Source organism: Leucoraja erinacea, chromosome 21 (genome assembly GCF_028641065.1).
Source record: "Leucoraja erinacea ecotype New England chromosome 21, Leri_hhj_1, whole genome shotgun sequence".
NCBI lineage: Eukaryota > Metazoa > Chordata > Chondrichthyes > Rajiformes > Rajidae > Leucoraja > Leucoraja erinaceus.
The window spans coordinates 18,434,891-18,461,890 of record NC_073397.1 but is presented as its reverse complement, the minus strand read 5'-3'; the positions used below and the strand labels follow the sequence as shown (position 1 = coordinate 18,461,890).

Sequence of the window (27,000 nt, the reverse complement as noted above, 5' to 3'; positions counted from 1 at the left end):
GGAATAGAGTCCTCTGTAATTTGCCCCAAATGTGTCGGGAATGGAGGAGAAAATGGGATAACATAAAACTAGTGTGATTGGGTGATCGATGGCCGACGTGGCATTTCGTGGGCTTAAGGGTCTGTTTCCATGCTGTATCTCTAAATATAAACAAATTAGTCTGAAGAAGGGTCTCGACCCAAATGGTCACCCATTCCTTCTCTCCAGAGATGCTGCCTGTCCCGATGAGTTAATCCAGCATTTTGTGTCCACCTTCTATGTCAAGAAGGACCCTGTTATGGACTGTGGTGTTCTCAGGCAATTTAACGTTATTGACCACAGGACACAGTACAGTTTTGAATCATGTGGAGTGAATATTTATACTTTAATACCGAAATATTATCAGATACAATACAATAGTGAAATCTCCATTGCTGAGAAGTGTTTTAATACAAACCGAAAGAACTTCACAAAAGCCAAAATGATGTATTTTTCTGGACATTGGCCTGTTTAGATTAAGAAACAAGTCCCAGCACAGATCAGGAAGAGTCCACTGCCTGACCTCTTCAGTTACAAGAGATGTTGACTTTGTTTCTGGGCCGTCTCCTGTACCAGTAGTTCATGTAGCCTCAACCTTTCTTCACCAAATCCCACGATCTTCAGCCCACCAACTCCATGGATAGTGAAAGGCCTGGATAGAGTGGACATGGACTGGATGTTTCCACTAGTGGAGGAGTCTAGGAAGAGAGGCCATAGCCTCAGAATAAAACAATGTACCATTTGAAAGGAGATGAGGAGGAATTTCTTTCATCTGAGGGTGGTGAATCTGTGGAATTCATTTCCAGACGGCTGTGGAGACCACGTCAGTGGATATTTTGAAGGCAAAGATTGACGGATTTTTGATTAGTGTGGGTGTCAGGGATTATGGGGAGAAGGCAGGAGAATGGGGTTGACAGATCAGTCATGATTGAATGGCGGAGTTGAATTGATAGGCCGACTAACCTAATTCTGCCCCTAGAATTTAAATGGCAAGAAAAATGGAGCAGGAATGGAGGTGAGGCTGTGATTAGGTTCCAGGGAGATCAAGCTGAGGCTCACAACACTTGGAATTAAACCCATCCCATATCCTCTTGAGAAGTATACATGGAGTCTTGTCAGAAGGATGTCAGGGGGCAGGGGGCACTTGTAGGCCTTTAACTCCCTTCTTTTCCAACAATCTTGCTTCCTCTGCAAAGCCGATTAACTAGTATTGACGTAATCGGTTTCTCCTTGTGCCGATGAAACATCACTTCCTGATTGAATCACGGTGTATATCCCACACTTAACGGCCCGCTTTTGAGTATGTTCCTACGATTTAAGGTTTCAGTGAGGGTTTGCAGTTTAAAAAAAGCGACAGGACAGTGTGTGAGCTTTGTTCTTCTGACGCCCGTCTCATTCCAACCTCCCATTGCACCTGTCTATAAAAAGCACAGAGTGCTGGAGTAACTCAGCGGGTCAGGCTGCATTTCTGGAGGACAGGGATCAGCGACGTTTTGGGTCGGGACACTTCTACAGTTTTGCTAGGGTGTTGCCTAAGAACATGGATAGGTGGGACCTTTCTCCAGTCGGAAGATTTACCAGGCTTTCTTATCCCATTTTCTCATCCATTCCTGCCTAGACACTCGGGTAAATTACAGAGGCCTCTTTTCCAGCTTCCTCACCCCTACAACAACCAGTCTGATGAAGGGTCCCAACCCAAAACATCGTCAATCTACGCTCACCCAGGAGGTTGCCTGACCTGCTGAGTTAATCCAGCACCTTTGATTCTTTTATTTGTGTAAACCAGCATCTGCAGTTCCTTGTGCACACATTTCTACGGTGTGTTTGATCTTTAGGCCCATTAGTTTAACATCAACACAGAAGCCACATGGTTAGATTGCCGACAGGTCAGATTAATCACGAGGTTTCAGCTCAATGACTTCTCATGGCTACCAGAAACGTGAGGCGTGTCTTACCCTTTCAAACTGTGTTGCCTTGTTGTCCAGTTGTTTGGCTTGGAGTTTATAATACTGCACATCTTGCGGAAGGCCTCTATTGAAGGATCTTCAGTTAACCAGGCATTAACATCAGGTGGAAATGCCATCCACCTTGCCCACCCCGCACCAGAAGGTAGGGAGGATATCTTATCTCACCTCCCTGGGGTCTAGGGAGCGGGACCGGGTGACAGGTAAAACATGACACTCCTAACAGGTGGATTGGGCAGAGGGCAAGAGAGAGAAACCCAAGGATAAATACTATGCTATTTCAAGTTGGAGGAAGGTCTCGGGTTATCCTAGCCACGGCGATGATTGTCGCTAACGCTTCTGCAACCGAGCGAGGGAGGTGTTTGGGCCCCTCGGTTAGACGGCACCCTCTGGTCAGAGCCCCTCGTCATTGTAGGCTGGAGACTCAGGCTTCAGCACGCTCTGGGGGTTGTCCTCCAGTAGAGGTCGCCACTTGATCTCTCCTGTAAGCAGCAGGTCCAGCCCATTCATCGAGTCCAGGTACTGCATCTGCAGAGGGAAGAGAAAGCGTCAGAGAGCCACACAGCTCGGAAACGCGATTCCCTTTGTCCTGCACCTGTACAGGTGGACGGCTTGATTGTAAACATGTATAAAATGGACGATCTGGATGGAGGTGACGGCCGCAATGGGCCTTTAGAGCCAGCTGCAGCTGGAACTGTGAAAATGTCACCAAAACCTGGCCATCTTGTATCTGGACTCAGTGGACTGTTTCTGTGTATTATGTACTTAATCGGGGATTGTACTTGTATGCGGCAATAATCTTACTGATTTATATGTAAAGAAGGAATGCCACTGTATCTTAATAAAGGAGCCATTGAACATGACAATGCCACGCTTTAGGCCCTGCCCCAGAACTGTGCCTCTACCCTGAAGCACTGCGGAAAGACACGAATGATCGGAAGTCAAACCTTAACTCAAGAGTGTCATTGCCCGTTAATTGTCACACCCACTGGGTCCAGAACAATTATTTTTTGTGGACACAGCCCAGACCATCACACAAACCAACCTCCCTTGCATTGAGTCCATTGACTTCACGCTGCCTCGGCAAGGCCACCAGCATAATCAAAGACCAGTTTCACTCTGGTCACTCCCTCTTCTATTAGGCAAGAGGTACAGAAGTGTGAAAATGTACAGCTCCTGATTCAGGGACAGTTTCTTCCCAACTGTTATCAGGCAACTGAACCACCCAATCAACAAGTAGAGAGCGGTCCTGAGCTACTATCGACCACATTGAAGATTCTCTGACTATCTTTCATTGGACTTTACTAAACATTATCTTGCACTAAACGTTATTCCCTTTATCCTGTATCTGTACACTGTGAACGGCTTGATTGTAATCATGTATAGTCTTTCCACTGGCTGGTTAGCAAGCAACAAAGAGCTTTTCATTGTACCTCAGTACATGTGATAATAAATTAAACTAACTAGTAGATAGACACAAAACGTTGGAGTAACTCATCGGGTCAGGCAGCATCTCTGGAGAAAAGGAACAGGTGACGTTTGGGTCGGTGCTGAATTAGGGCTGTGGTTGGGGATCTGTTGTAAATTCCTTCTTTGGGCTGGTATGCCAGGAATGGGGTTACATCAGTTCCACATCTCAAACACAAAATTCAGCAAGGAACAACAGGTTAAAGCACATACGGTCTGTCAACCCCACCATTGAAGGGATCTATAGGAATTGCTGTCTCAAAAATGCAGCTCGCATCATCAAAGACCCACACCACTCTGGCCACGCTCTCATTTTACTCCTACCATCGGGAAGAAGCTCTAGGAGTCTGAAAACTGTGAGCTCCAGGTTCAAGATTAACTTCTTCTCAACAACCATCAGGCTCTTGAACACAACACCACACTAACCTCAACTATGAACTGGGGAGTGTTCTTGGTTGTACTAAGGACTTTGAGTTCTTATAGTTTAATGCATTTTTAGAACATAGAACAGGAACAGGCCCTTCGGCCCACAATGTCTATACCAAACATGACTCCAAGACCAACTCTTATCTACTTGCACATGATCCATATCCCTCCTTTCCCTGGATATCCATGTCCCTATCCAAAAGTCTCTAAAACCCCACTATCGTATCTGCCTCTACCACCGCCCCCGACAGCACGCTCCAGGCACCCACCACCCTCTGTGAAAAAAACCTGTCTCACACATCTCGTTTAAACTTTGTCCCCATCACATTAAAGCTATGCCCTCTCATATTTAATATTTCCATCCCGAGAAAGATTCTGGTTATCTCCCCTATTTATGCCTCTCATCATTTTATATACTTCTATCAGCTCTGCCCTCGGCCTCTGGCATTCGAGGGAAAAAGGTCCAAGTCTATCCCACCTCTCCTTGTAGTAAATAGCCCCTATCTCACGGCATCATTCACGTAAAACTGAAGAAAGGTCCCGACCTGAAAGGTCAGCTGTCCATGTTCCCCAGAGATGCTGCGAGACCCGTTGTTACCCCCGTAGTTTGTGTCTTCTTTTAACATTCTAGTAAACCTCCTCTGCACCCTCTCCAAAGCCCCCACGTCCTTCCTGTAATCTTTAGTATATTTTATCTGTGCGGATTGTGTTTACAAGCTTGTTAAGCTGCTGTAAGTGAGCATGTAGTTGTTCCGTTGTCGGTACATATGACCATTAAGTATTCTCGACCCTTAAAGAGCTGTAGAAATGCCTGTGCTAGATTACTGCCCATTAAGCTGTGGGTGTAAGGGGTTAATGCAGTGAAGGGTTGGCTTCAGTTTTTGATTGACTCCAAGGGGAAAAGAAACCTGGCAGTGAAGAGAGGTGAATGCCGGTCACTGCCCGGTACTGGGCAAAGCAACGTGCCCCTGCCCGACTCTGCTGGCTAACTTTACCTGACTTCACAAAACCCTTCTCCCCCTGAGAATGGAAGCTCAGGTAATCGTTCACTTCCTCCTAGGTACGCAAAAATGCTGGAGAAACTCAGCAGGTGCAGCAGCATCTATGGAGCGAAGGAAATAGGCAGCGTTTCGTCCCAAAACTTTGCCTATTTCCTTCGCTCCATAGATGCCGCTGCACCCGCTGAGTTTCTCCAGCATTTTTGTGTACCTTCGATTTTCCAGCATCTGCAGTTCCTTCTTAAAACACTTAGTTCACTGCCTCCTGTTTGAATGCGCTCTGATTGTGCGATTCCCAGCCCCAACACATCCCAGCACCCAAGGTTTATGTTATAGAAAGTAAATTTCTCGGATGACCTGACCGCACTGGTCACAGCTCTCTCATTCCCCTGTGGTGGCGAGTACAAGTCACCGTCTGTTCAGTGACACCTCTCAATGCGGCTAAATCCCCGCTACTTCCAGAAATTAAAAAAAAGATCTTTCCTGTCGGGATTGTGGCTAACCTGGAGGAGGAAGTCACAGCACACGTTCGTGTTTTGCATCCAGAGCCCTCCCTCAGCGCAGAGGTCTCTTTGAGGAAGGGGTGAAGCGCGGAGGGGAGGGGAGCCAGGAGGATTTTAGTTGGGAATGTGCACACATTCCCATTCCCGCTTCCCATCTCCAGGGCTGTCGGTGGATTCTCACAACATTTTTTTGCTTTTACCATTTTTAAGGGACAGCTTAATAATCAGGCTTCTGAATGGTTCTTCCATAAGCTTGGGAACTGTCAGATACACCTCTACCCCATTGCGGACATTAGACTCTGTCTCTGGAACTGATGCGCTACAATGCTGAGAATCATATTCTGCACTCTGTATCTTTTCCTTCGCTCTACTTATTCTACTTGTGTTTGATCTGATAGGACACAAAGTGCTGGAGTAACTCAGCGGGCCTGGCTGCATCTGTGGAGGGAATGGGCAAAAGACATAGAGTGATACAGCATGAAAACAGGCCCTTCAGCCCATCCATGGTCCACGCTGACCAAGATACCCCATCACATAGAGTCTGTCCACCCCACCATTGATGGGATGTGTAAGAGTCGCTGCCTGAAAAAGGCAGCCGGCATCATCAGAGACCCGCACCACCCTGGCCACGCGCTCACTTCACTCATGTCGGCAAGAAGCTATAAAGCCTGAAAATATTGCTCATCGGGTTCAAGATTAACTTCTTCCCAATAACCATCAGGCTCTTGAACACAACACAACACTAATGTCCCCCCCCCCCCCCACCCAGCATAAATGAGGCCCTCACACATGTCTGCTCTGTATCCCGTAGCTCCGCATTTGGTCCATATCCCACTAAACCTATCCCATTCATCTCAGATTTTCGGTTAGATCAGACTGATCCATCTGAGGAAGGGTTCCAGCCCAAAGAAATGTTTGCCTCCACAGTAGCTACCTGGGCCTCTGTTCCTCAAGCACCTTGTACTTTTGATCAACACAACCGGTATTGAATTGACAAGTTCATTTTGAGATGAATATGTGATGAATCAAATCTTGGAAACAAAAACACGGGTTTCAAAGCATTTCGAAAATTAGAATCTAAATAGAGTGCAGGAACAACGATCAGGGGATACCGATAAATCAGAAAAAGCAGCATTGCATGCTGCCAAATAAAAGCTTTATTTTTAAAGAGATGGAATTTTGAAGGCAGTGAGGTGATGTTAAACTTGCAATGAACTTTGATTAGAACTAACGGCCAATATTAAAGCTGTGAAACAATACCCAAGATAAAAATAAAACACTGGAGTAACTCAGCGGGTCAGGCAGCATCTCTGGAGAAACGGAATAAGTGACGTTCTGAGCCGAGACCCTTCTTCAGACTGAGAGTCAGGAGAGAGGGAAACAAGAGATATGAAAAGGAACCTAGACCAAATGGATGAAAGGTGTGCAAAACGACAAATCAAAGCCCATAACAGTGATCAAGGAAAGGTGGAGCCCACAATGGTCCATTGTTGGCTGTGGAAAAGGTGATAACAAATTATACGAACAGCGAAACTCAACAGGACACCAGTGAAACTGGTACGATGACTAGGGTGGGGGAGAGTGGAGAGAGTGGAAGTAAGGGTTACTTCAATACTATACAATATCTTTTGAGTTTGGCTAAACTTACTGTTTCTCTCTCTCTCTCTCTCTCTTTAAAAGAGAACCCTGCAGGAGTTTCAATGGAGCTCCTTAAAACTAAAGCATGTCTACAATATTGGCTCGCAGTTGCCAACTGTTCGTTGGCCAAATGAAGATACCTTATGTTTCCTGCTCAGGTTTAAATCAAGAAGTCGTGTTTATTGTTATAGGCACAGATACAGTGCAGTAAAGGTACAATGTGACCTAGTGCTGAGGCCTACTTGGTTTTAGTGTCTATCCTTGTATAATGCCTGATAATGAAACTGCATCTGCTCTGGTGCAGGGCTCCCTCACACTGGACTAGCCACTCGCCTAGGATTTCACGCTCCATTCTCCAGTGTGGACCTCACACCCACAGCTGGCTGATCGTTTGCTATGTCGCTCTTCAAGGGAGATGCTAAATGCATTTCGTTGTCTCTGTACTGTACACTGACAATGACAATTAAAATTGAATCTGAATCTGAATCTGAAGAGTGCCCCAATCCTTGTCGCTTGTTTCATACCCCCTCTCTCCAGAAGCCCCCAGGCACCCGAACACCTCCAGCATTTGCCAATCCCACTCCTGATTTAGACTTTACAGTGCGGAAACAGGCCCTTTGGCCCACCGAGTCCACGCTGACCAACGATCACCCCTTACACTAGCATTATCCTGCCTGCACGCTAGGGATAATTTACAATATTTACGACTTAAAGACCCAATTACCCACAAACCTGCATGTCTTTGGAGTGTGGGAGGAAACTGGAGCGCCCATAGAAAACCCACGTGGTCCCCTGTGACCGCGTTCCCCTGTGACCGCGTTGTCCCTGTGACCACGTTCCCCTGTGACCTCGTTGTCCCCTGTGACCACGTGGGTTTTCTCCGGGTGCTTCGGTTTCCTCCCACACTCCAAAGAAGTGCAGTTTTACAGGTTAATTGACTTCTGTAAATTGTCCCTAGTGTGGGATAGACCTAGCGTACCGGTGACCACTGTTGGGTGCGGACTCGGTGGGCCGAAGGGCCTGTTTCTACACTGTATCTCTAAACTAAACTAAAAGTTCCTTTTACTGTTGGTTTGCTCCATGGGCAGAGCTTGCTATTGAGCTTGGAAGCTGGGGGGTTGCCAAATAGGATTAGTTCCTAGCTGAGCCAGAGTTTGGCTATCTGACACTATTCCTAGAACTGTTCTAGCTGGTTCTTGGAGGGCAGACTAACTCTGCGGTTGTTAAGAGAGGGTGTATTATACATCTATAAATAGGGAGTGCCCCTGAAATTACTGGGAGCACTCTGTACTGGTAGCAACATCCTACCACTGGAAACTGCAGGGGCCTCTTGTGGCTTGTACTGAATAGAAACTTTTCTTACTCAGTATCCCAGTCTCTGCCAAGTGGTACTTCTAAATCAGAGAGAGAGAGAGAGAGAGAGAGAGAGAGAGAGAGAGAGAGAGAGAGAGAGAGAGAGAGAGAGAGAGAGAGAGAGAGAGAGAGAGAGAGAGAGAGAGAGAGAGAGAGAGAGAGAGAGAGAGAGAGAGAGAGAGAGAGAGAGAGAGAGAGAGAGAGATACAGAGAGAGTTACAGATAGAATGTGAGAGCGAGAATGAATAAGTGAGAAAGAGAATGAGAAAGAGAAACAGAGACAGAGAGAGAAGCAGTGAAGAGAGAGGGAGAGAGAGCGAGAAGAGAGAGAGAGAGAGAGAGAGAGAGAGAGAAAGAGAGTGTGAAGCAGAGCGAGAGCTCTTTCAACTATTGTTAGCCTCAACTACCAGTCAGTCAGAATCACACCAACTTACAACCGTTAGACCAGACTTTACAGAGACAGCGTGGAAACAGGCCCTTCAGCCCAGAGTCCACGCCGACCAGTGATCATACACTAACACTCCTACACACTAGGGACAATTTTACAATTTACTGAAGCTAATTAACCTACAAACCCACACGTCTTTGGAGTGTGGGAGGAAACCGGAGCACCCGGAGCACATGGAGGACGTACAAACTCGGTGTAGGCAGCGGCTGAACCAGTGTGCTGCCCTGGTGAAGTGCTGCTTGTATTAGTGTAAAGTTGTGGCTCTGTAGGAGATTGGAGTTCGTCAACGCAATTTAGTGACAATGTTCTGTACCTGTTTGCGGACATATTCAACCATCAGCTCCAACTGTCTTGGGTCCTCACACTGTTTACTGAAGAAGTGTCGCCATAGGGACGCAGCTAACACACGGTCATCCGATAAAATCCCCTGATCGAAGGAACAAAACCAAGAAGACATTATCACACCATTGTACCCGTCCTGCACCTGTGCCTATGACAATAAACACGACTTCTTGACTTAAACCTGAACACGATACATAAGGTATCTAAGAGTTTAGCTTAATTTAGTTTAAACTAAACTAAACTTGCAGTACTTTGTCTGAGAACCATCAATTTGCAGTCTTTGAACCTCAAAGGTAAGAGCTCTCACTGTGCTCTCACTTGAAATGGAAGACAAGGCTAGTTAAGCTAAGGAGCAATTGTGAATTGAAAAATCCATTCAGCGTCAGAATGAATAAAGCACTCAATGTCCAGCAGATCATAAGGTCATAAGGAATAGGAGTAGAATTAGTCCATTCGGCCCATAAAGTCTACTCCACCATTCAATCATGCCTGACCTATCTCTCCCTCCTAACCCTATTCTCCTGCCTGAGGAGCTGGAGGCAAGAAAAGACCAGGAACAATCAGGACCGGCCACAAATGTCCTCAGATGCCTGGTGGGTCAATTGTTGGCTGGGGAAGGTGTGATCTTAAGAGAAACAATGTGGAGAACTGTGGAATTAATAAAACAACTAGGGTGGGATAAGGGGGCGTGAAGCGAAGGGGAGGGGAGTTACTCAAAATGATTCAATGTTCGTATCACTGGGTTGGCAATACGAGGTGCTGTTCCTCCAATTTGCGTGTGGTCTCACCCTGGCAATGGAGGAGGCCCAGGACAGAAAGGCCAGTGTGGGAATGGGAAGGGGAGTCGAAATGCTTGGCAACTGGGAGATCCAGTAGAACTAGGCGGACTGAGTAAATCGGGCTAGTATAAATCAGCTCTTATACCATCCACTGTTCTAACACCGACTCATGGCAAAGACCCAAATTGCTTCTCAATTGGATCACAAAGCCATTCCACACACTGTCCTCAAATCCATTCAGAGGTAACAGGGAAAGTGGACACTCATTTTGCCTCTGCACAACTCCGTTTATTGAGGCAGGATTCAGGTAGAAAGTAAGTACGGAAATGTACAAGTGCCTAATGGCATTTCACAGAGATTAATTCCAAACAAAATAAAGCAAATCAATGCCAAATGATTTTGGTTTAAAAGCACAGTGTAGGCTTGTTCTTTTGATGGAAGCAGTATTATTTTAATACCTTGTGGATAAAGCATATATAAAAGAGTTTTGGCTGCTGGAAAGGTCAGATCAGGAGTGAACATCCTAAACCAGGGGGCCATCATGAGAGAGGGAGAGGGAATGTGGACACAAGGAACTGCAGACGCTTGTTTATCAAAAAAAAACACACAAAATGCTGGAGTAACTCAGTGGGTCAGGCAGCATCTCTGGAAAATTATTAATAAGGGTGTCAGGGGTTATGGGGTGAAGGCAGGTTCTTGGCTCTTGGTTTCTTGGTCCTCCAAAATATTTCAAATGGAATTTAAACTGGAGGTGGTGGAGGGAGGACTTAAGCTAGAAAGGTACTGATTTGGATGATCAGCCATGATCACATTGAATGGCGGTGCAGGCTCGAAGGGCCGAATGGCCTACTCCTGCACTTATTTTCTATGTTTCTATGTTTCTGTGGGTTATTGGGAAGAAACGAGAATGGGGTTTAGAGGGAAAGATAGATAAGCCATGATTGAATGGTGGAATAGACTTATGGAGAATATAGATAGGTGACATTTTAGGTCAGGACCCTTCTTGAGAGAGTTTAGTTTAATTTATTGTCATGTGTACCAAGGTAGTTAAACGTTTTTGTTGCATGCCAACCAGTCAGCGGAAAGACTATACATGATTACAATCAAGCCATCCATAGTGTACAGAAACTTGATAAAGAAAATAATGTTCAGTGCAAGATAAAGTCCAGTAAAGTCCAATTAGAGATAGTCCGAGGGTCTCCAATGAGGTAAGTGGTAGATTAGGAACAATGGTTCTTGATAGGACGGTTCATTTGCTTGATAACAGTCAAGAGTTTAATTGTCATAGGAACCGACAAAGGGACAATGAAATTCTTACTTGCTGCAGCATAACAGCCTCATAATGACTTCGGGAGAGGAATGGAGAGCAGGGGAGAGCCAAGACTTTGCCTTCCATCACAGTGAGGAGGAGATTCACTGTGATGGATGTTTGTGTAAATCGTGTTGGTGTGTGTCTTGGTTCATTTCTTGTATGACTGCAGAAACCAAATTTTGTTTGAACTTCATGTGAGGTTCAATGACAAATAAACGGTATTGTATTGTATATTGTATTGTAAATATAAAGCACTTAGATAATATATAATAAACAAAACTTAAATTCAATTAAATAATAACTACAATATGTGGAAAATCATACTTTTGAGCAACAGGCCAATCTATAGAAGTTTTAGAGTTTTGCGTGGTATCCAATCAGATGGAATACTGTACATAATTCAAGTCAAACTCAGGTACAATAGGTTGAGCAACGGGAGGATACAGAATGCAGCATATAGTTCTTAGTTCTTACAGTAGCACAATGTCTTTTGTTCCATAGACAAAGCCCAATGTCCTCAATAGGGTGGAGGTGTTGTGTAGTGTTCAAGAGTAGTGGAGATGGTTGTTGGGAAGAAGCTATTTTTCAACATAGGGCACTTACTAAATAACCCAAGGTACACAAAAAAGCTGGAGAAACTCAGCGGGTGCAGCAGCTTCTATGGAGCGAAGGAAACAGGCAAATAACCCAAATGGGAGCTGTGATGTATTTTTACCTGGAGAGTGGTGAAGGTGTGGAACTTGCTCCCCAGGGATTGATTAAGGCAAAGAGGCCCGGCTGGTAAAGCTGCTGCCCCACAGCGCCAGGAACCCGAGTTCAATCCTGACCCCGGGAGCTGTCTGTGTGGACTTTGCACGCTCTACCCGTGGCCACCTGGGTTTTCTCCGGGTGCTCCCGTTTCCTCCCACATTCCAAAGACGTGCGCGTGTGTAGGTTAATTGGCTCTCTAAAATTGCCCCTCGTTTGTAGGGAGATGATGGGAAAGTGGGATCATTTAGAACTAGTGTTCGATTGTCGCCATGAACTTGGTGGGCTGTATCTGTATCTTTCAACCACTCAATCTATTATTAATGGCAGCTAGTCAGGGCACCCAAGGTAGTAAGGGAATTCCAAAAGGGTCTCAGTGAGAGAAGAGAAAGGGCAAGAGTGGACAGGATTAGTGAGTGGAGAGCTGTGTGTTGTGGAACATCACTGGGCTCAGTGCTCAGTCCCAAACACTAATGATTTGGTCTTAAATATCGTTTTGCAAAAGGTAGTCAGAGGTCCAGAAATTCAAAGATAAGAAACACTTACCTCGTCGTACCCGAAAATGGCTGCGTAGAAGTTTTGCGTCATAATTCGTATGTGTTCCTTCAACACTCCAGATTCAATCTGAGGAGCACCAACAGAACCGTGAATGACCATTGTGCAAAAGGGAGTAGACTGGAAATGTGAGCCATAGCAAGTTACAAGGGCATCCTTAAGTGGTTAGGCTATCGCCATTAGCCTGGTGACATATATTATGAAGAAAGACACAAAGTGCTGCAGTTACTCAGCGGGGCAGGCAGCATCTTTGGAGAACATGGATAGGCGATGTTTCGGGTCAGGACCCTTCTTCGGACTGATTCTGGGGGTGGGGTGGGGGGGGAGGTGAAATCTGGAAGGGAAGTGTGGGCAGGATAAAGCCAGACAAGTGATAGGTGGATACAGGTGAAGTGGTCTGAGTGGCAGATGGGTGGACATGAGCTAGAGATGAAAAGACAAAAGGGTGTGAGGTAAGGAATACAATGAAGCTGGGAGAAGGAATATAGTTGGAAGGGGATGGGGGTAAAGGAATAGGATTGTGGGAGAAATGGGTACGCACCCAGGTGGGGCACAGGGAAGAGAGGGGAAGGGGGAAAAGGGTGGAGGCGTTTAATTGTGGGTTACTGGCTTGTATTATAAACTGCTCAAACTTGAGCCTGGACCAGTTGGGTAAATGACCTGGTTCTGATCTGTACATTTTGTATAATAAAACAAAAAACCCCACTAAATCCCGGAATAACATCAGGACAGCAAAATGGGGCAGCGGTAGAGTTGCGGTGCTGTCTGTATGGTGTTTGTACATTCTCCCTGTGACTGTGTGGGTTTCCTCTGGGTGCTCCGGTTTCCTCCCACATTCCAAAGACGTGCAGATTTGTAGGTTGATTGGCTTCTGTTAATTGTAAATAGTCCCTAGTGTATAGTGTAGTACAGTGTGATCGCTGGTCGGCGTGGCCTCGGTGGGCCGAAGGACCAGTTGCTACGCTGTATCTCTAAAGTCTAACTCAGCGGGACAGGCAGCATCTCTGGACAACAGGGACAGGTGACGTTTCGGGTCGGGGCTCTTTTTCAACTAATATTTCATATAATAGTTATTTTTCTCTTTATTGCATGTCTCAGTCACTTATTTCATCCCCCCCCCAACCACTACACCCTGCCTCGGCCCTTTTTCCATTAGGCAAAACAAAGGCACACTTGTGTACTTAACTGGGTGAACTAGAGAGGCAACACAGAGGTCACAGATGCTTCAGAAATCTGAGTCAACCCAGTTTGCATATATTTCAGACATGGCCAGATGAAAGGTGGTTTTCAGAGTTGAGCGTAAACGCAGTGAATGAAAGGCTTTTACCATGGATGGATTGTTACAACGTTCCTCACGGAATGTCTTTTCCTTGCTAGAGGAAAAACAAATGTCAGTGCTCTTAATCCTTGGATCCATTACAAATCGGACCAATGTCAGCACCTTCTTGTTCGGCTGCAGATCTTCCATCATTGCTCCCAAGGCTTGTGAGGGATTGTAAATTAGAGAGACAGTCCTTGGGGATGATCTGGATGGTGTTGGTGGTTAGCATGCTGACTGCTCCTTGCTGTAATGTGACCTTCCTTTCCCATCGATTTCCTTTGCCTCATTCTTCACACTTTCCCTCTCTCCAGGATATTAAGCTTCTCGCCCAGCGATTTTTCTCGAGGTAAAAAACTCCCCAGTTTAGTTTAATTTACTTTAAACATACAATCGGAAACAGGCCCTTCAGCCCACCGAGTCCGCACCAACCAGTAATCCCACACATGAGGGACAATTTTCAATCTTTACTGAAGCCAATTAACCTACATACCTGCATGACTTTGGAGTGTGGGAGGAAACCGGAGCACCCGGACAAAATCCATGCGGTCACAGGGAGCACGTTCAAACTCCGTACAGCACCCGTAGTCAGGATCGAACCCGCATCTAAGACAGCAGCTCTACAGCTGCGCCACAGTTTACAGATAGTTTAGCGATAGAGGGCAGCCCACCATTCTGCACTCTGTATCTCCCCCTTTGCTCCACCTATTGTAGTTGACATTGATTTTATTGTGTAGGTATATAGTATTATATGATCTGATTGGATAGCATGCAAAACAAAGCTTTTCACTGCACCTCAGTACATGTGACAATATAAACCTGAACATAAATAGACATACTTCAGCAGAGAGCGTGTGGAATATGTTTCAGGACAAATAGTCATGGGGTTGATACAGTGGTAGGATGTGTAATCTACGGAGCTGCTTGCTAAAGTGCCCCAGAACTTTACACAGGGGCTGGGCTGAGTTAACAGGAAGGAATATAACCAGTTTAGGTTTTCCGTGAATATTGATGCAAAAGAAATATCCGCTTATCATGCACCTGAGCGTGATTTTTGGACTGCTCCCTGTCGCCAGGAGGTGCTTCCAGGCTTTCAGAAGTTTTGTGCATCCCAGTGGAAGTGGATTGCATTGGTTCAGCAACTGCAAAGTAACTTTCCTGCGCAGGAAGGAAATGCAAATGCTGGTTTCCACCGAAGATAGACACAAAATGCTGGATTAACTCAGCGGGTCAGGCAGCATCTCTGGAGAAAAGGAATAGGTGACGTTTCGGGCCAAGACCCTTCTTTAGACTGAGAGTCAGGGGAGATGGAAACGAGAGATATGGAAAGGACAAAGAACAAATGAATGAAAGGTATGCAAAAGGACAAATCAAAGCCAGCAACACACTCTCTTATACCTCTCCAGGCAGTACCACGGGATGTTTTACTTCCATCAGAAAGGCATATTCAAACTCCACAAACTAGTCCACACCGGCATACACACATGATAGTAGGTGGAATTTGTCAGTGGACTTGTGGAGGTAAACATTTTGGACTTTAGGAAAAACTGGATGCCTATGTAGCAGCGAATGGTCTAGGATTCACGCTGGCTGAATGAATTAAGATAACCTTAACGACTTGGGCGGCACAGTGATGCAGGGGTAAAGCTGCTGCCTCACAGCGCCAGAGACCCGGGTTCAACCCTGACCTTGTGTGGAGACCTGTCTGTGCGGAGTTTGTACTTTCTCCCTGTTGCCACGTGGGTTTCCACCAGGTGCTCCAATTTTCTCCCACATCCCAAAGACGCATGGGTTTTGTACGTTAATTGGCCTTTTGTAAGTTGCCCCTAACGTGTAGGGAGTGGGAATAATATGGTACTAGTGTGCGGGCGATCGGTGGGCCGAAGTGCATGTTCCCAAGCTATATCTCTAAACTAAACTGAACTCGAAACATAAAGATAGACACAAACTGCTGGAATAACTCAGTGGGTCAGGCAGCATCCCTGGAAAAAATGGACAGGTGACATTTTGGGCCGGGACCTTTCTTCAGCGCCAGTACATAGTCTATCTCCTGTGGTGTAGACAGAGAGATCGAGAAGGGTCCTGACCCGAAACCCGAAATGTCACCTGTCCATTTTCTCCAGGGATGCCGCCTGACCCGCTGAGTTACTTGAGCATTTTGTGTCTACCTTCGGTATAAACCAGCATCTGAAGAAACAGAAAGAGTTGTTTTTCTATACGTCTATAAGCAGGCTGCCTGCGATGCCCCAGAGTCAAACTCCATTTGGCCAGTGCTTCAAGAGTAAAGCTGCTGCCAATTAAAGGCAGAGCAAACAGCTCAAGAGCTGCAAACAGCCCTGGCCTCTGGGATGGGTGCTGTGCCTTCTGATGCCGATTGCAGCAGCTTTCGTGCTGCCCGTCCATCTGTCTGTGAGGGAACATACAGCTTCAGTTCTCCTCCCCCCCCCCACCCCTCCTCCTTCCATCCCACATTGCTTGGAGCGAGGGAGCAGTGGCAGGCTGGAATATATTACAAGCTGAATGCAAGCGGTAGCTAAAGTGCCAGCCTCCAACAAGGAGGAAAAACATTCCCTCATTAAATAAACTGACAAAAAAAAAAGTAGTCGAAATAAAACAACATAGCACCAGCTCTTAAAAGAGAACCTAATTAAATAACATTCTTTTAACCCCTGCAATAATTGGTTGAAATGATGGCTTTCAGCACTCAACTGAAACATCTAAAAACCTTCAGGATGAATGCACTACTGAAGTGATAGAGCTATACTGCCTTTGGCTTTTTCAATCAAGTCCCAGTTTATCCACATTTTATGAGACTGAGGAAAATCGGCATGTCTCCAATGACTTTTACAGATGCACCATAGAAAGCACACTATCGGGTTGCCACACAGCTTGGTTTGGGAACTGCTCTGCCCAAGACCGCAAGAAATTGGAGACAGTTGTAGATGTAGCCCAGTGTATCACACAGACCAGACTCCCCAGCACTGGCACCATCTACACTTCATGCTGCCCAACCCCGGTCATTTCTTCTTCACCCCGCTGCCATTGGGGAGGTGCAGAGGCTTGAAAGCGCCAGACTCAGGAACAACTTTTCGCTGTTATCAAACTTCTGTATGTTCGACGTGGACTTGATGGGCCGATGACCATAAGACATAGGAGCACAATTAGGCCATTTAACCCATCGAGCCTGCTCCACCTTTAGACTATGGCTGATCTATTTTTCCCCCTTTCTCCTGTCTTCACCTGGTAACCTTTTGACACCCTTCCTAATCAAGAAACTATCAATCTCTGTTTTCATAATACCCATTAAGGGTCTGCTTCCATGCTGTATCTCTAACTAACCAACCCTAAATCCATAATGCCAAGGTCTAGAATGAAATCAAACCTTCACCCAGATCAATGGCACGTCGTCCACAGATCCATCGAACATGCAAACTATGTGTAGGAAAGAACTGCAGATGCTGGTTGAAACCAAAGATAGACACAAAGTGCTGGAGTAACTTAGCAGGTCAGGCAGCATCTCTGGAGAAAAAGGATGGGTACCGTTTTGGGTCAGAACTCTTTTTCACACTGAAAGTAGAGGAGAGGGGGAACTGGGGGTAGGAAAAGGCCAGAACAAATCAGGGCCGGCAACAGATGACCAAGGAAGGGTGGAGCCCACAATGGCCCATTGTTGGCTAGTTCGCAGCCAACATTGCAACATTTAAACTATTTGGAAACAGGTCCTTCAGCCCACTGAGTCTGCGCCGTCCAGCGATCACCCTGTGCACTAGCACTATCCGACACACTAGAGACAATTTACAATTTTACCAAAGCCAATCATCCTACAAAGCCTTACGCTTTGGAGCGCGAGATGAAACCGGAGAACATACAAACTCTGTAAAGACAGCATCTGTAGTTAGGATGAAACCTGGGTCTCCGGCACTGCAAGGCAGCAGCTCTACCGCTGCGCCACTGTGTTGCCGTTCCACTATGCCAGGTCTAAATCATAAACTGGTTAGCTAAACGTATTGTAGCTTCACAAAGGAAAGTCTTGTTTGACAATTCTAACGTTAACGTCACACTTCCTGACAAGAATGAATTTGCATTGAATGCCACCTTTCTCACACTGTCTCCTCCCATTTAATAGTTACCAAGCATTTGCAGAAACAAAGAGCAGTGTAAATTGTGCAAGCAAAATCCCACAACCAGCACTAAGGGATGAAGGAGCTCAGTTGAGCGGCAAGACTTGAGAAGCTGGGGTTGATTTCCCTGGAGCAGAGAAAGCTACAGAGAAATTGGTGAATTATGATGAAGAGGTCTAAAACAGAGCAAAATTGGGATAAACTATTTCCACTGGCAAGAGGTCTAGAGGATACTTGGAAAATTATAATTTGAAAAAGAGCCACTGAATAATCTTTTATATATTAAAAAAAAAGCAAAGATTTGCTCAAAACCAAGTGCTGGAGGAACTCAGCGGGTCAGGCTGCGTCTACGGGGAGAATGAACACACAACGTTTTAGGTTGGGAAGATAGGAGACCAAGTGCTGGAGTAACTCAGCCGGTCAGGCAGCATCTCTGGAGAAAAAGGATGCGTGATGTTTCGGGTAGGACCTTTCTTCAGAATCCAGGAAAGAGTGCAGAGAAGATTTATGAAGATGTTGCCAGGAGGCTGAACAGGCTAGGAATTTATTACTTGGAGAGCAGGAGAATGAGGGGTGATCTTATGGATGGGGATTTTGGGTCGGGAGATTGAAGTAGGATGAGAAGGGATAAGTCTGAAGAAGGGTCTCGATTCGAAGTGTCGTTTGTCCATTCCCTCCACAGATACCGCCTGACCCGCCGAGTTCCTCCAGTGCTTTGTGTTTTGTCATGACTGCAGCCTCTGCAGTTCCTTATATCTGTAGATTTGCTCAGCTGGATAGCACCATCTGAAAGGGCAGCAGGTATGGATGGAGGAATATATTTCAAAATAAAGACATAAGGAACTGCATATGTTGGAATCTTGAGCAAAACACAAAGTGTTGGAGTAACTCAGCGGCTTAAGCACCATTGGAGAATTGAAACAGTAACTTGCACATGGAAGTTTTATGTTTGCTGGGTTAAAATAATCAAAACAAGTTTCTGAGCTGGAGCCAAAAGCAAGGGAGACACAAGTACAGATGCTGGAATCTTGGGCAAAATACAAAGTGCCGGAGGAACTCAGCGGGTCAGGCAACATCTGTGGAGGGTATGAGCATGCAACATTTCTGGTCGGGACCCTTCTTTAGAGTGAGAGGAGCAGGGGGAAGAAAGCTGGAAACAAGAGGTGGTGAGGACAAAGCCTGGCAAGTGATGGGTGGATACAGGTGAGGGGGGGTTGATTGGCAAATGAGTGGAGTTAGTGACAAAAGGTAGAGGTGGTCAAGGAGTCAAAAAAGGGCATCAGATAAGGAGAGAAGAGAAGAAATAAAGTGTAAAGCCAGAGGGAGGGACATGGCTATTGGGGTCGAGGGTCGGGGAGGTGGGGAACGGGAGAGAGGAAAAGAGAGCGCGGAAAAGAGAGGGGCGGAGTGAAAAATGGGGGGGGGGGGGGAGGGAGCGGGGAGGGAAAATGGGGGGAAGTAGCGGGGAGGAAAAGAGGGGATGAAGAGGAAAAGAGGAGGGGGGAGAAAAGGGGACAGGGAAGAATAAAGGGAAGAAAAGAGTATGAAAGAGAGGAAAAGAGCAGGGTGACTGGGAAGGGGTAGGAGATGGAGGGCAGAAATAGGTGGAAGGGGTAAAACTAGAAAGAAAGGGGGCGGGGAGAACATTTGAAACAAAACCTCAACGGAAACAAATCGGATAAATGACCCAAAGTTATTCTGCAGTCTTGATCAATCTCACAGCTTTCCTTTCTTTAAAAAAATGCGCAGCCTTAATGAAACTTGACTAAAATAGTTGAAAGCGCTGACTGAGGTCAGGAGCTCTTTGTGGTGTTTACACAGCTGTGTCAATTTTTCGATTCTCAAACTTCAACCAGTTGAGCTCAAGCTCCCCTGATTAATTCAAAGACGTGCAAGCAAGAGGGGAGCCTCTTACCAAGAGCTATGGTAAGCGTTTTATCCGCGCTTTAAATCTCCAAATTTGATGACCTAAATTCAAACAAACATTAGCTATCTAATAATGGTTGCCATATGTGTGCCGTTGAATTGCAGTCTACACTGGGATGAGGGTTTGTCACAAGAACGTTTCAGTAAAGACCAATTTGGAAATTTTCTTTGAAAATCCCCAATTTCAAAAGGGTCAGGCAGCATCCCTGGAGATCGTGAATAAAAAAATGAAATGAAATGAAATGATTCAATTTATTGTCATTGTCAGTGTACAGTACAGAGACAACGAAATGCATTTTTAGCATCTCCCTTGAAAGGGAGACACAGGGCGTCGCGGTGTGCCCGCGCCTGCCGCCGTACATTCCATTACAGGCAAAGGTGGGTGAAGTGTCTTGCCCAAGGACACAACGACAGTATGCACTCCAAGCGGGATTTGAACCGGCTACCTTCCGGTCGCCAGCCGAACTCTTAGCCCATTGATAATAGCTAGCTTTTTGGGTCAGGTCCCTTCTTCAGACTCAAGGAGCCCATCAGAGAAAGGAGAACTTCTTCAACATAGGCATACCTTGAGGTGATTTTGCAGTGGGACTGTAAAATTGAGAAACAAGGAACTGCAGATACTGGTTTACAAAAAAAGGCACACGGTCCTGCAGTAACCCAGCGGGCCAGACAGCTTCTCCAGGTAATATGTAGAGGCGATAGGTTAGGGCCCTTCTTCAGACCTGATACATCATGTATCCATGTCGTTCAGACATTGACTGATCAGCTTTGATAGGCTGCAGGGATTATTAGGACAGATGACAGCCACAAAAAGCTGGAGTAAAGCTCAATGGGTCAGCATGGAGTTGGGCCGAAGGGATAGTTTCTGGACTGAAAGATAGAGATGTTTTGTTCTGGCCTCTATCTTTCAATCTGAAGAAGGGTTCAGACCCAAAATGTCATCTATTCCTTTTCTTAGAGATGCTGCCTGACCCGCTGAATGACTCCAGCATTTTGTGCCTATCTTCAGTATGGACTTACATCTGCAGTTCCTTCCTACACAGGTAACTTGTCCATTGTTCTAGGTTTTACAGAGCATCACCAGGGAGGGGAGGTGGGGCAGATACATTTAAGGAGGGACACAAAAATGCTGCAGAAACTCAGCGGGTGCAGCAGCATCTATGGAGCGGAGGAAATAGGCAACGTTTCGGGCCGAAACCCTTCTTCAGACTTCAGCTCCATAGATGCTGCTGCACCCGCTGAGTTTCTCCAGCATTTTTGTGTACATTCGATTTTCCAGCATCTGAAGTTCCTTCTTGAATACATTTAAGGAGTTATTGCCAGAGTTTAGAGCTTTGGTTGCAAGTGTGTCAGTGAAAATTTGGGATTATTGTACATACATGGGTAGAATTGAATGAGTAGAGAGGGCACCAGGAGATTAATGAAGTGGGGTGGGCATAAACTCATGGAGACAAGATAAGAATTGATGTGTGAACAGGGGGCAGGGTCTTACTGCCCAGAAACTATCCCTTCAGCCCAACTCATCCATGACGACCAAGATGCCCCATCTAAGATAGTCCCATTACCCTTGTTTGGCCCATATCTCTCCAAACCATTCCGAGCCAGGTATTAACACAACATTTAAGAAACGTTTTAGACAGGTACATGGTGGATAGGATAGGTTTAGAGAGATATGGGCCAAAAGCAGGCAGGTGGGGCTAGTGCAGTTGGGGCTTGTTGGTGCAAAGTTGGGCCGAAGGACCTGTTTCCATACTATTTGACACTATGGCTAGCCATGTACCTGTTGAAGTGTATTTTAAATACTAATATAGTATCTGCCTCAACTACCTCCTCTGTCAGGTCGTTCTTTTTTGTTTTCTCCCCTTCTCCGGCCTTTGTCCACCCAGATGCTAATTAACCCCCTCACCTATATCTACCCATCACTTGCCAGGCTTTGTCCTGCCCCCAACTTTCTTCTAGCTTTCTCCCCCCCCCCCCCCCCCCCCCCCCCACCCCCCCCCCCCCCCCCATCATTACATTACAATCCGTCTGAAGAAGGGTCTCGACATTAAACGTCATTTATCCATGTTCCCCTGGGATGTTGCCTGACTCGCCAAGTTGCTCTGGCACGTTATATATTGTCTCAACACCTACATATTTTCCAGGAGGTGATAGAGGCAGCAGAAATGAGAGTGTTTGGGCACTGGCAAGCACAAATGAAAAGATTCCTTTCGCATCTGGGACAATGACTCATATCCAGTTCTGAGTAGGGTTGTGGGATCTCCTCTGAGAGCCATCGGAAAGTGATGGAAAGGTAATTCTAATCCAGCTCCTGTTGGGCATCAGTCCACGAGACTAACTGCCCATAATTTGGCACCTATGGTCAATTTCACTCAGCGAGGCCATGGGGATGGCTGCTGCGGCAATTGAAAAACATTCCAGACTTTTTAGACTCACGAATGTGGAGGAGTGGAGGGAACATCCAAATTGCATCGGACATATATTTAAGCGTTGCATCAGGGAGTGCTAGAACTGAAAATGGAAGTGCTTTCTCTTTGACATCTCTCGGCTGAGTGATACCAAAAATAAATTCGAACAAGTTCACTGCCATTCCAAGTTGGCAGTACAATAAGCGGCCAAGTTAATGTGGACGTGAATAGCCCCATGTTAAAACAAAGCTGCACTGTTTGGTGCTAGAGGGAAGGAACCTTTCTGAATGTCTTGGACCATATGCATTTGACCTGCAGCCTAGTGATAGGGATGTTGCAACTGGCCTCTGCTCATTTCTAAGCCGTTGAGGCATTGACTTCATATCAATCAAATTAAGTGTCTCCAGTTTTTTTGCAAAGGCATTTTATTGCCCATGTACACACGTGTGTAAACTAAGAGTTGGTTTTTCCAGTGGCATTTGTCAAGTTTTGCTTCATATACCTCAAGGCCTCCCAATCCATCGCTCCTTGAACCCACATCTGTTTACTCAGCTGATTAGAATGGTTGATCAGAAAAGCAACTTGAAAAACGAGTTTGAGTGGTGTGTAAAGGGAGATTATTTCTCAGCTGGGGAGTGAGGAAAGTATTTGGACCAGTCACAATACATCGCCCGGAAGGCTCGTCAGTCACCGGGACCCACCTGAAGGTTTGTCCGTCTACGAGACCAGGGACCCGCCCGAAGGCTTGTCGATGGCGCTACCCACACGAAGGCTCGTCAGACCGGGAACCCGCCCGTATGGCTCGTCAGTCAGTGGGACCGGGAGCCCACCCCGAAGGCTCGTCAGACCGCGGATCCGCCTGTAGGCATGGCAGATGGCGGGACCAATAACCTGCTTGAAGGCTCGTCTAATGGTGTAACCGGGAGGGAGCTGGAGATGGCGGTTGCTTGGTGCAAAGGCCGGTAGAAGGGTGAACCGGTGTGAAGCCTCCAGCGCCTTTAAGGTGGGCTGCAGGAGACCCCCCCCCGGGACACAAAAATGGCCGGGCGAGGAGACGAGAGGGACGCCGGTTCATGGGAACTGCTCCAGTTCTTCGAGCACACCCGCCAACCAGATTTTGAAAGACGCCAAAAATAGCGGCGCCAGCATGTGTAATGTAGAGAAAATGAATTTCAATGTGCAGTTGCAAAGTGACTAATAAAACGCCATTAAATAAAGCATCATTGCACCATTGAATGAAGGATTGGAATTTCATAGCTTGGTACTTGCACTCATGCCTGTGGAAACAAATTCAGGATGAATTAGCAGTGCCAGAGAGAGATCTCAAGCTATGAGTGTGGACACAGTGTTGATATCTGTAGTGATCTTACATTGTCCAATAACAGTATTCAATGCAAATGTTTAATGATTCCATGGCTTAAGATGCACTAAAGACATAAAATGCCGTAGTAACTCAGCTGGTAAGGCAGCACCTCTGGAGAACATGCATAGGTGACGTTTTGGGTCGGGACCCTTCTTCAGGCTCAGCATAAGATGCACTGTTTTATATATTAATCTGTTCCGCATGCAAATTTCTCGTGGTGTGTTTTTGTTTCAGCTTACAGATACAGCATGGAAACAGGCCTTTCAGCCCACCAAGTCTATCCCGATCATAGATCACCCGTTCACAATAATACTGTTATCTCACTTTCCCTACACGCTAGGGGCAATTTTACAATTAACCTACAAACCTGTACATGTTTGGGAAGTGGGAAGAAACTGGAGCATCCGGAGAAAACCCACGTGGTCGCAGGGTGAATGTGCAAACGCCACACTGAGAGCACCTGAGGTTAGGATTGAACCCGGATTTTGGGCGCTGCAAGGCAGTGGCTCGACCAACAAAAGCTTTTCTCAGTACCTCGGTACACGTGAGAAAAAACTAAACCGTGCCAACCTACATTGGGAATCACCCTGGCTCAGTTTAGACTTTAGAGATACAGTACAAAAACAGACTCTTCAGCCCACCAAGTCTATCCTCACCAGCGATCACCCTGTACACCAGTACTATTCTACATACTATTCTACACACTAGGGACAATTTACAATTTCCTTTTACAGAAGCCAATTAACCTACAAACCTGTACGTCTTTGAAGTGTGGAAGGAAATTGGAACACCCAGAGAAATCCCACGCGGATACAGGTATAGAACATGCAAACAAACTCCATGCATGACAAATTACCCTACTGGTCAGGCGGCATGGCGAACAGTGTGGGGGGCGCGATCTCTGGCTTATAGCTGTGGGAAGAAGCTGAGGAGCCCCTGCTGGTTTTGCAGCTACTGCTCCTGTACCTCTTCCCAGATCAAAAATGTCTTAATGGTGAAGTACTCAAGGGTTGCTCTGTTGATACATCTCTTCATTATATGTCCATCCTGGGATTTGCCAGGCTTTACCACTGCGCGGCCTCAAATCAAAAACTTAATGTGAGTACTCATGTTGATAAGGCCCAGGGATGTAAAACATTGATCCAGCAATTGATGTTGCACATCCAGCAATTGAGTTGCACAATACACTGATGTTCATGGGCTGTATTCCCTTCCATGGAAGTTAATACAAGCAAACTTCAGAAGCAGAAGACAATATGCACATTTAGCAACTATGTCTACTCGCAGGTTTCTCTGGACTTCTAGCACGATTCAGTGATCTGTCTGTGGCGATCAGCCCAGCGCCTGCAGTGCTCAAATATTTTTCTTACCCCGTGATGGCTTAAAATGTCTGAGAGACACAACACACTAAACAGTATGTAGAAAGGAACTGCATATGCTGGTTGATACCGGAGATAGACACAGAGTACTGTCGGAAGAGAGAGTGGACGCTGGCGCGCTTTAGCTGCCGCTGCTCTCTCTTCACATTGTGTTTTTTTTGGTTTTTTGATTTTGTGTCTTAGGAGCGAATTCTATCTTTAATTTTGATGTGTATTGATGATGTCCTTATTATTTATTTTTCTCCGACTATATATATTTTTTTCTCTTCTGTTTAATCTTTGTAAGGTGACCTTGAGATTTGAAAGGCGCTCGAAAATAAAATGTATTATTATTATTAGTACTGGAGTAACTCAGTGGGTCATGCAGCATCTCTGGAGAAAAAGGATGGGTCCCGGCCCTAATTTGTTCTCGTCTTTTCATACCTCCAGTTCCATTCCCTTTCCCTTTCAGTCTGAAGGTTCTGACCTGAAACGTCACCCATCCTTTTTCTCCCTAGATGCTGCTTGACCCGCTGAGTTCCTCCAGCACTTTTGTGTCTATCTTCGGTACACACTAAACAATCTTGGTTTAAGTCTAACTTTCTTTTTGTACTGGTGCCAATGACAATACTGGTGCAAGGTTTGAAGGTAACTCAGTCACTGCGTTTCTGACTTATGTCGGTAATAAAATAGTTTCTGTGCCGAGTTTCTGTGTGTATGTATAAACACGCATACCTCCACATTCAGGGACAGATTCTTTCCAGCTGAGGCAACCGAACCGTCCTCTCACCAGCTAGAGAGCTGTTCTGACCTACCTGCTGCCTCATTGGAGATCCTCGGACTATCTTTAATCGGACTTTTCTGGACTTTGTCTTGTACTAAATGTTATTCTCTTTATCGTGTATCTGCACACTGCGTACGACTCGATTATAATCATATATAATCTTTCCATTGTCTGGCTAGTACACAACAAAAGGCTTTTCACTGTACCTCGGTACACGTGACTAAACTTAACTAAACAAGTCTGAAATAAGAGTAAATGCTGGGAAAATGTAAGGACGATGCTTCAAAACATTAGCACCCTCTCCCCCATCTCTCTACACATTGTGCCTGACAGGCAGATATCTTTGGCCAAGTATTGCAAGAATTGGGATTAGTTTTTTGTCTACAATTTCTTAGTCTCTAGCGCCTACCCCTCTCCCTTGACTAAACTACTTTGTGGACAGGTTGGAGGTGGAGGGAGAGAGAGAAAGAGCTATAGAGCACTTGCATGAAATGTTGCCGCCTGACATCACCTCTACATGACTTAAGGCTTCATCCCAGAGCTCTGTAAAATACCCAACCTCAAAGCTGATGATCTCATGGACCCGAGGGAAACTGGTTTGAAAATTTACGAGTTAGGGTAAAAAACAAATCAAATTAATTCAGCCAGGCACACTTCTGTGGTTATTGCCAACGAACAATAAAATCCAAGAGGTGTATTTTATTTGTGGAGCGAATGTCAGGTAGATGACAGGGTCTGGTCATTCTCTTTACATGCATTTGCAAATAAGTACTTATAGCAGTATATAATCAGTATGCAATGCCATATTGAGGGAGTGCAGCGTAGGTTTACACGGTTAATTCCCGGGATGGCGGGACTGTCATATGCTGAGAGAATGGAGCGGCTGGGCTTGTAAACTCTGGAGTTTAGAAGGATGAGAGGGTATCTTATTGAAACATATAAGATTGTTAAGGGTTTGGACGCGCTGGAGGCAAGAAACATGTTCCCGATGTTGGGGGAGTCCAGAACCAGGGGCCACAGTTTAAGAATAAGGGGTAAGCCATTTAGAACGGAGACGAGGAAACACTTTTTCTCACAGAGAGTTATCAGTCTGTGGAATTCTCTGCCTCAGAAGGTGGTGGAGGCAGGTTCTCTGGATGCTTTCAAGAGAGAGCTAGATAGGGCTCTTAAAG

At 45.9% G+C, this 27,000-nt stretch overlaps 1 protein-coding gene across 1 annotated transcript in view; it reads right to left on the bottom strand.

Annotated features, from left to right (window-relative positions):
* Window positions 1-333: 333 nt before the first annotated feature.
* LOC129707587 (ubiquinol-cytochrome-c reductase complex assembly factor 1) overlaps window positions 334-27,000 on the bottom strand; it is a 91,142-nt gene continuing 64,475 nt past the window's right edge. Inside the window, exons 7-9 of the mRNA XM_055652734.1 lie at window positions 12,542-12,619; window positions 9,129-9,242; window positions 334-2,510 (exon numbers count right to left, since the gene is read on the bottom strand). Of these exons, the coding sequence (XP_055508709.1) occupies window positions 2,376-2,510; window positions 9,129-9,242; window positions 12,542-12,619 (327 nt within the window). The 3' untranslated portion in view covers window positions 334-2,375. The remainder of the gene's footprint in view (window positions 2,511-9,128; window positions 9,243-12,541; window positions 12,620-27,000) is intronic.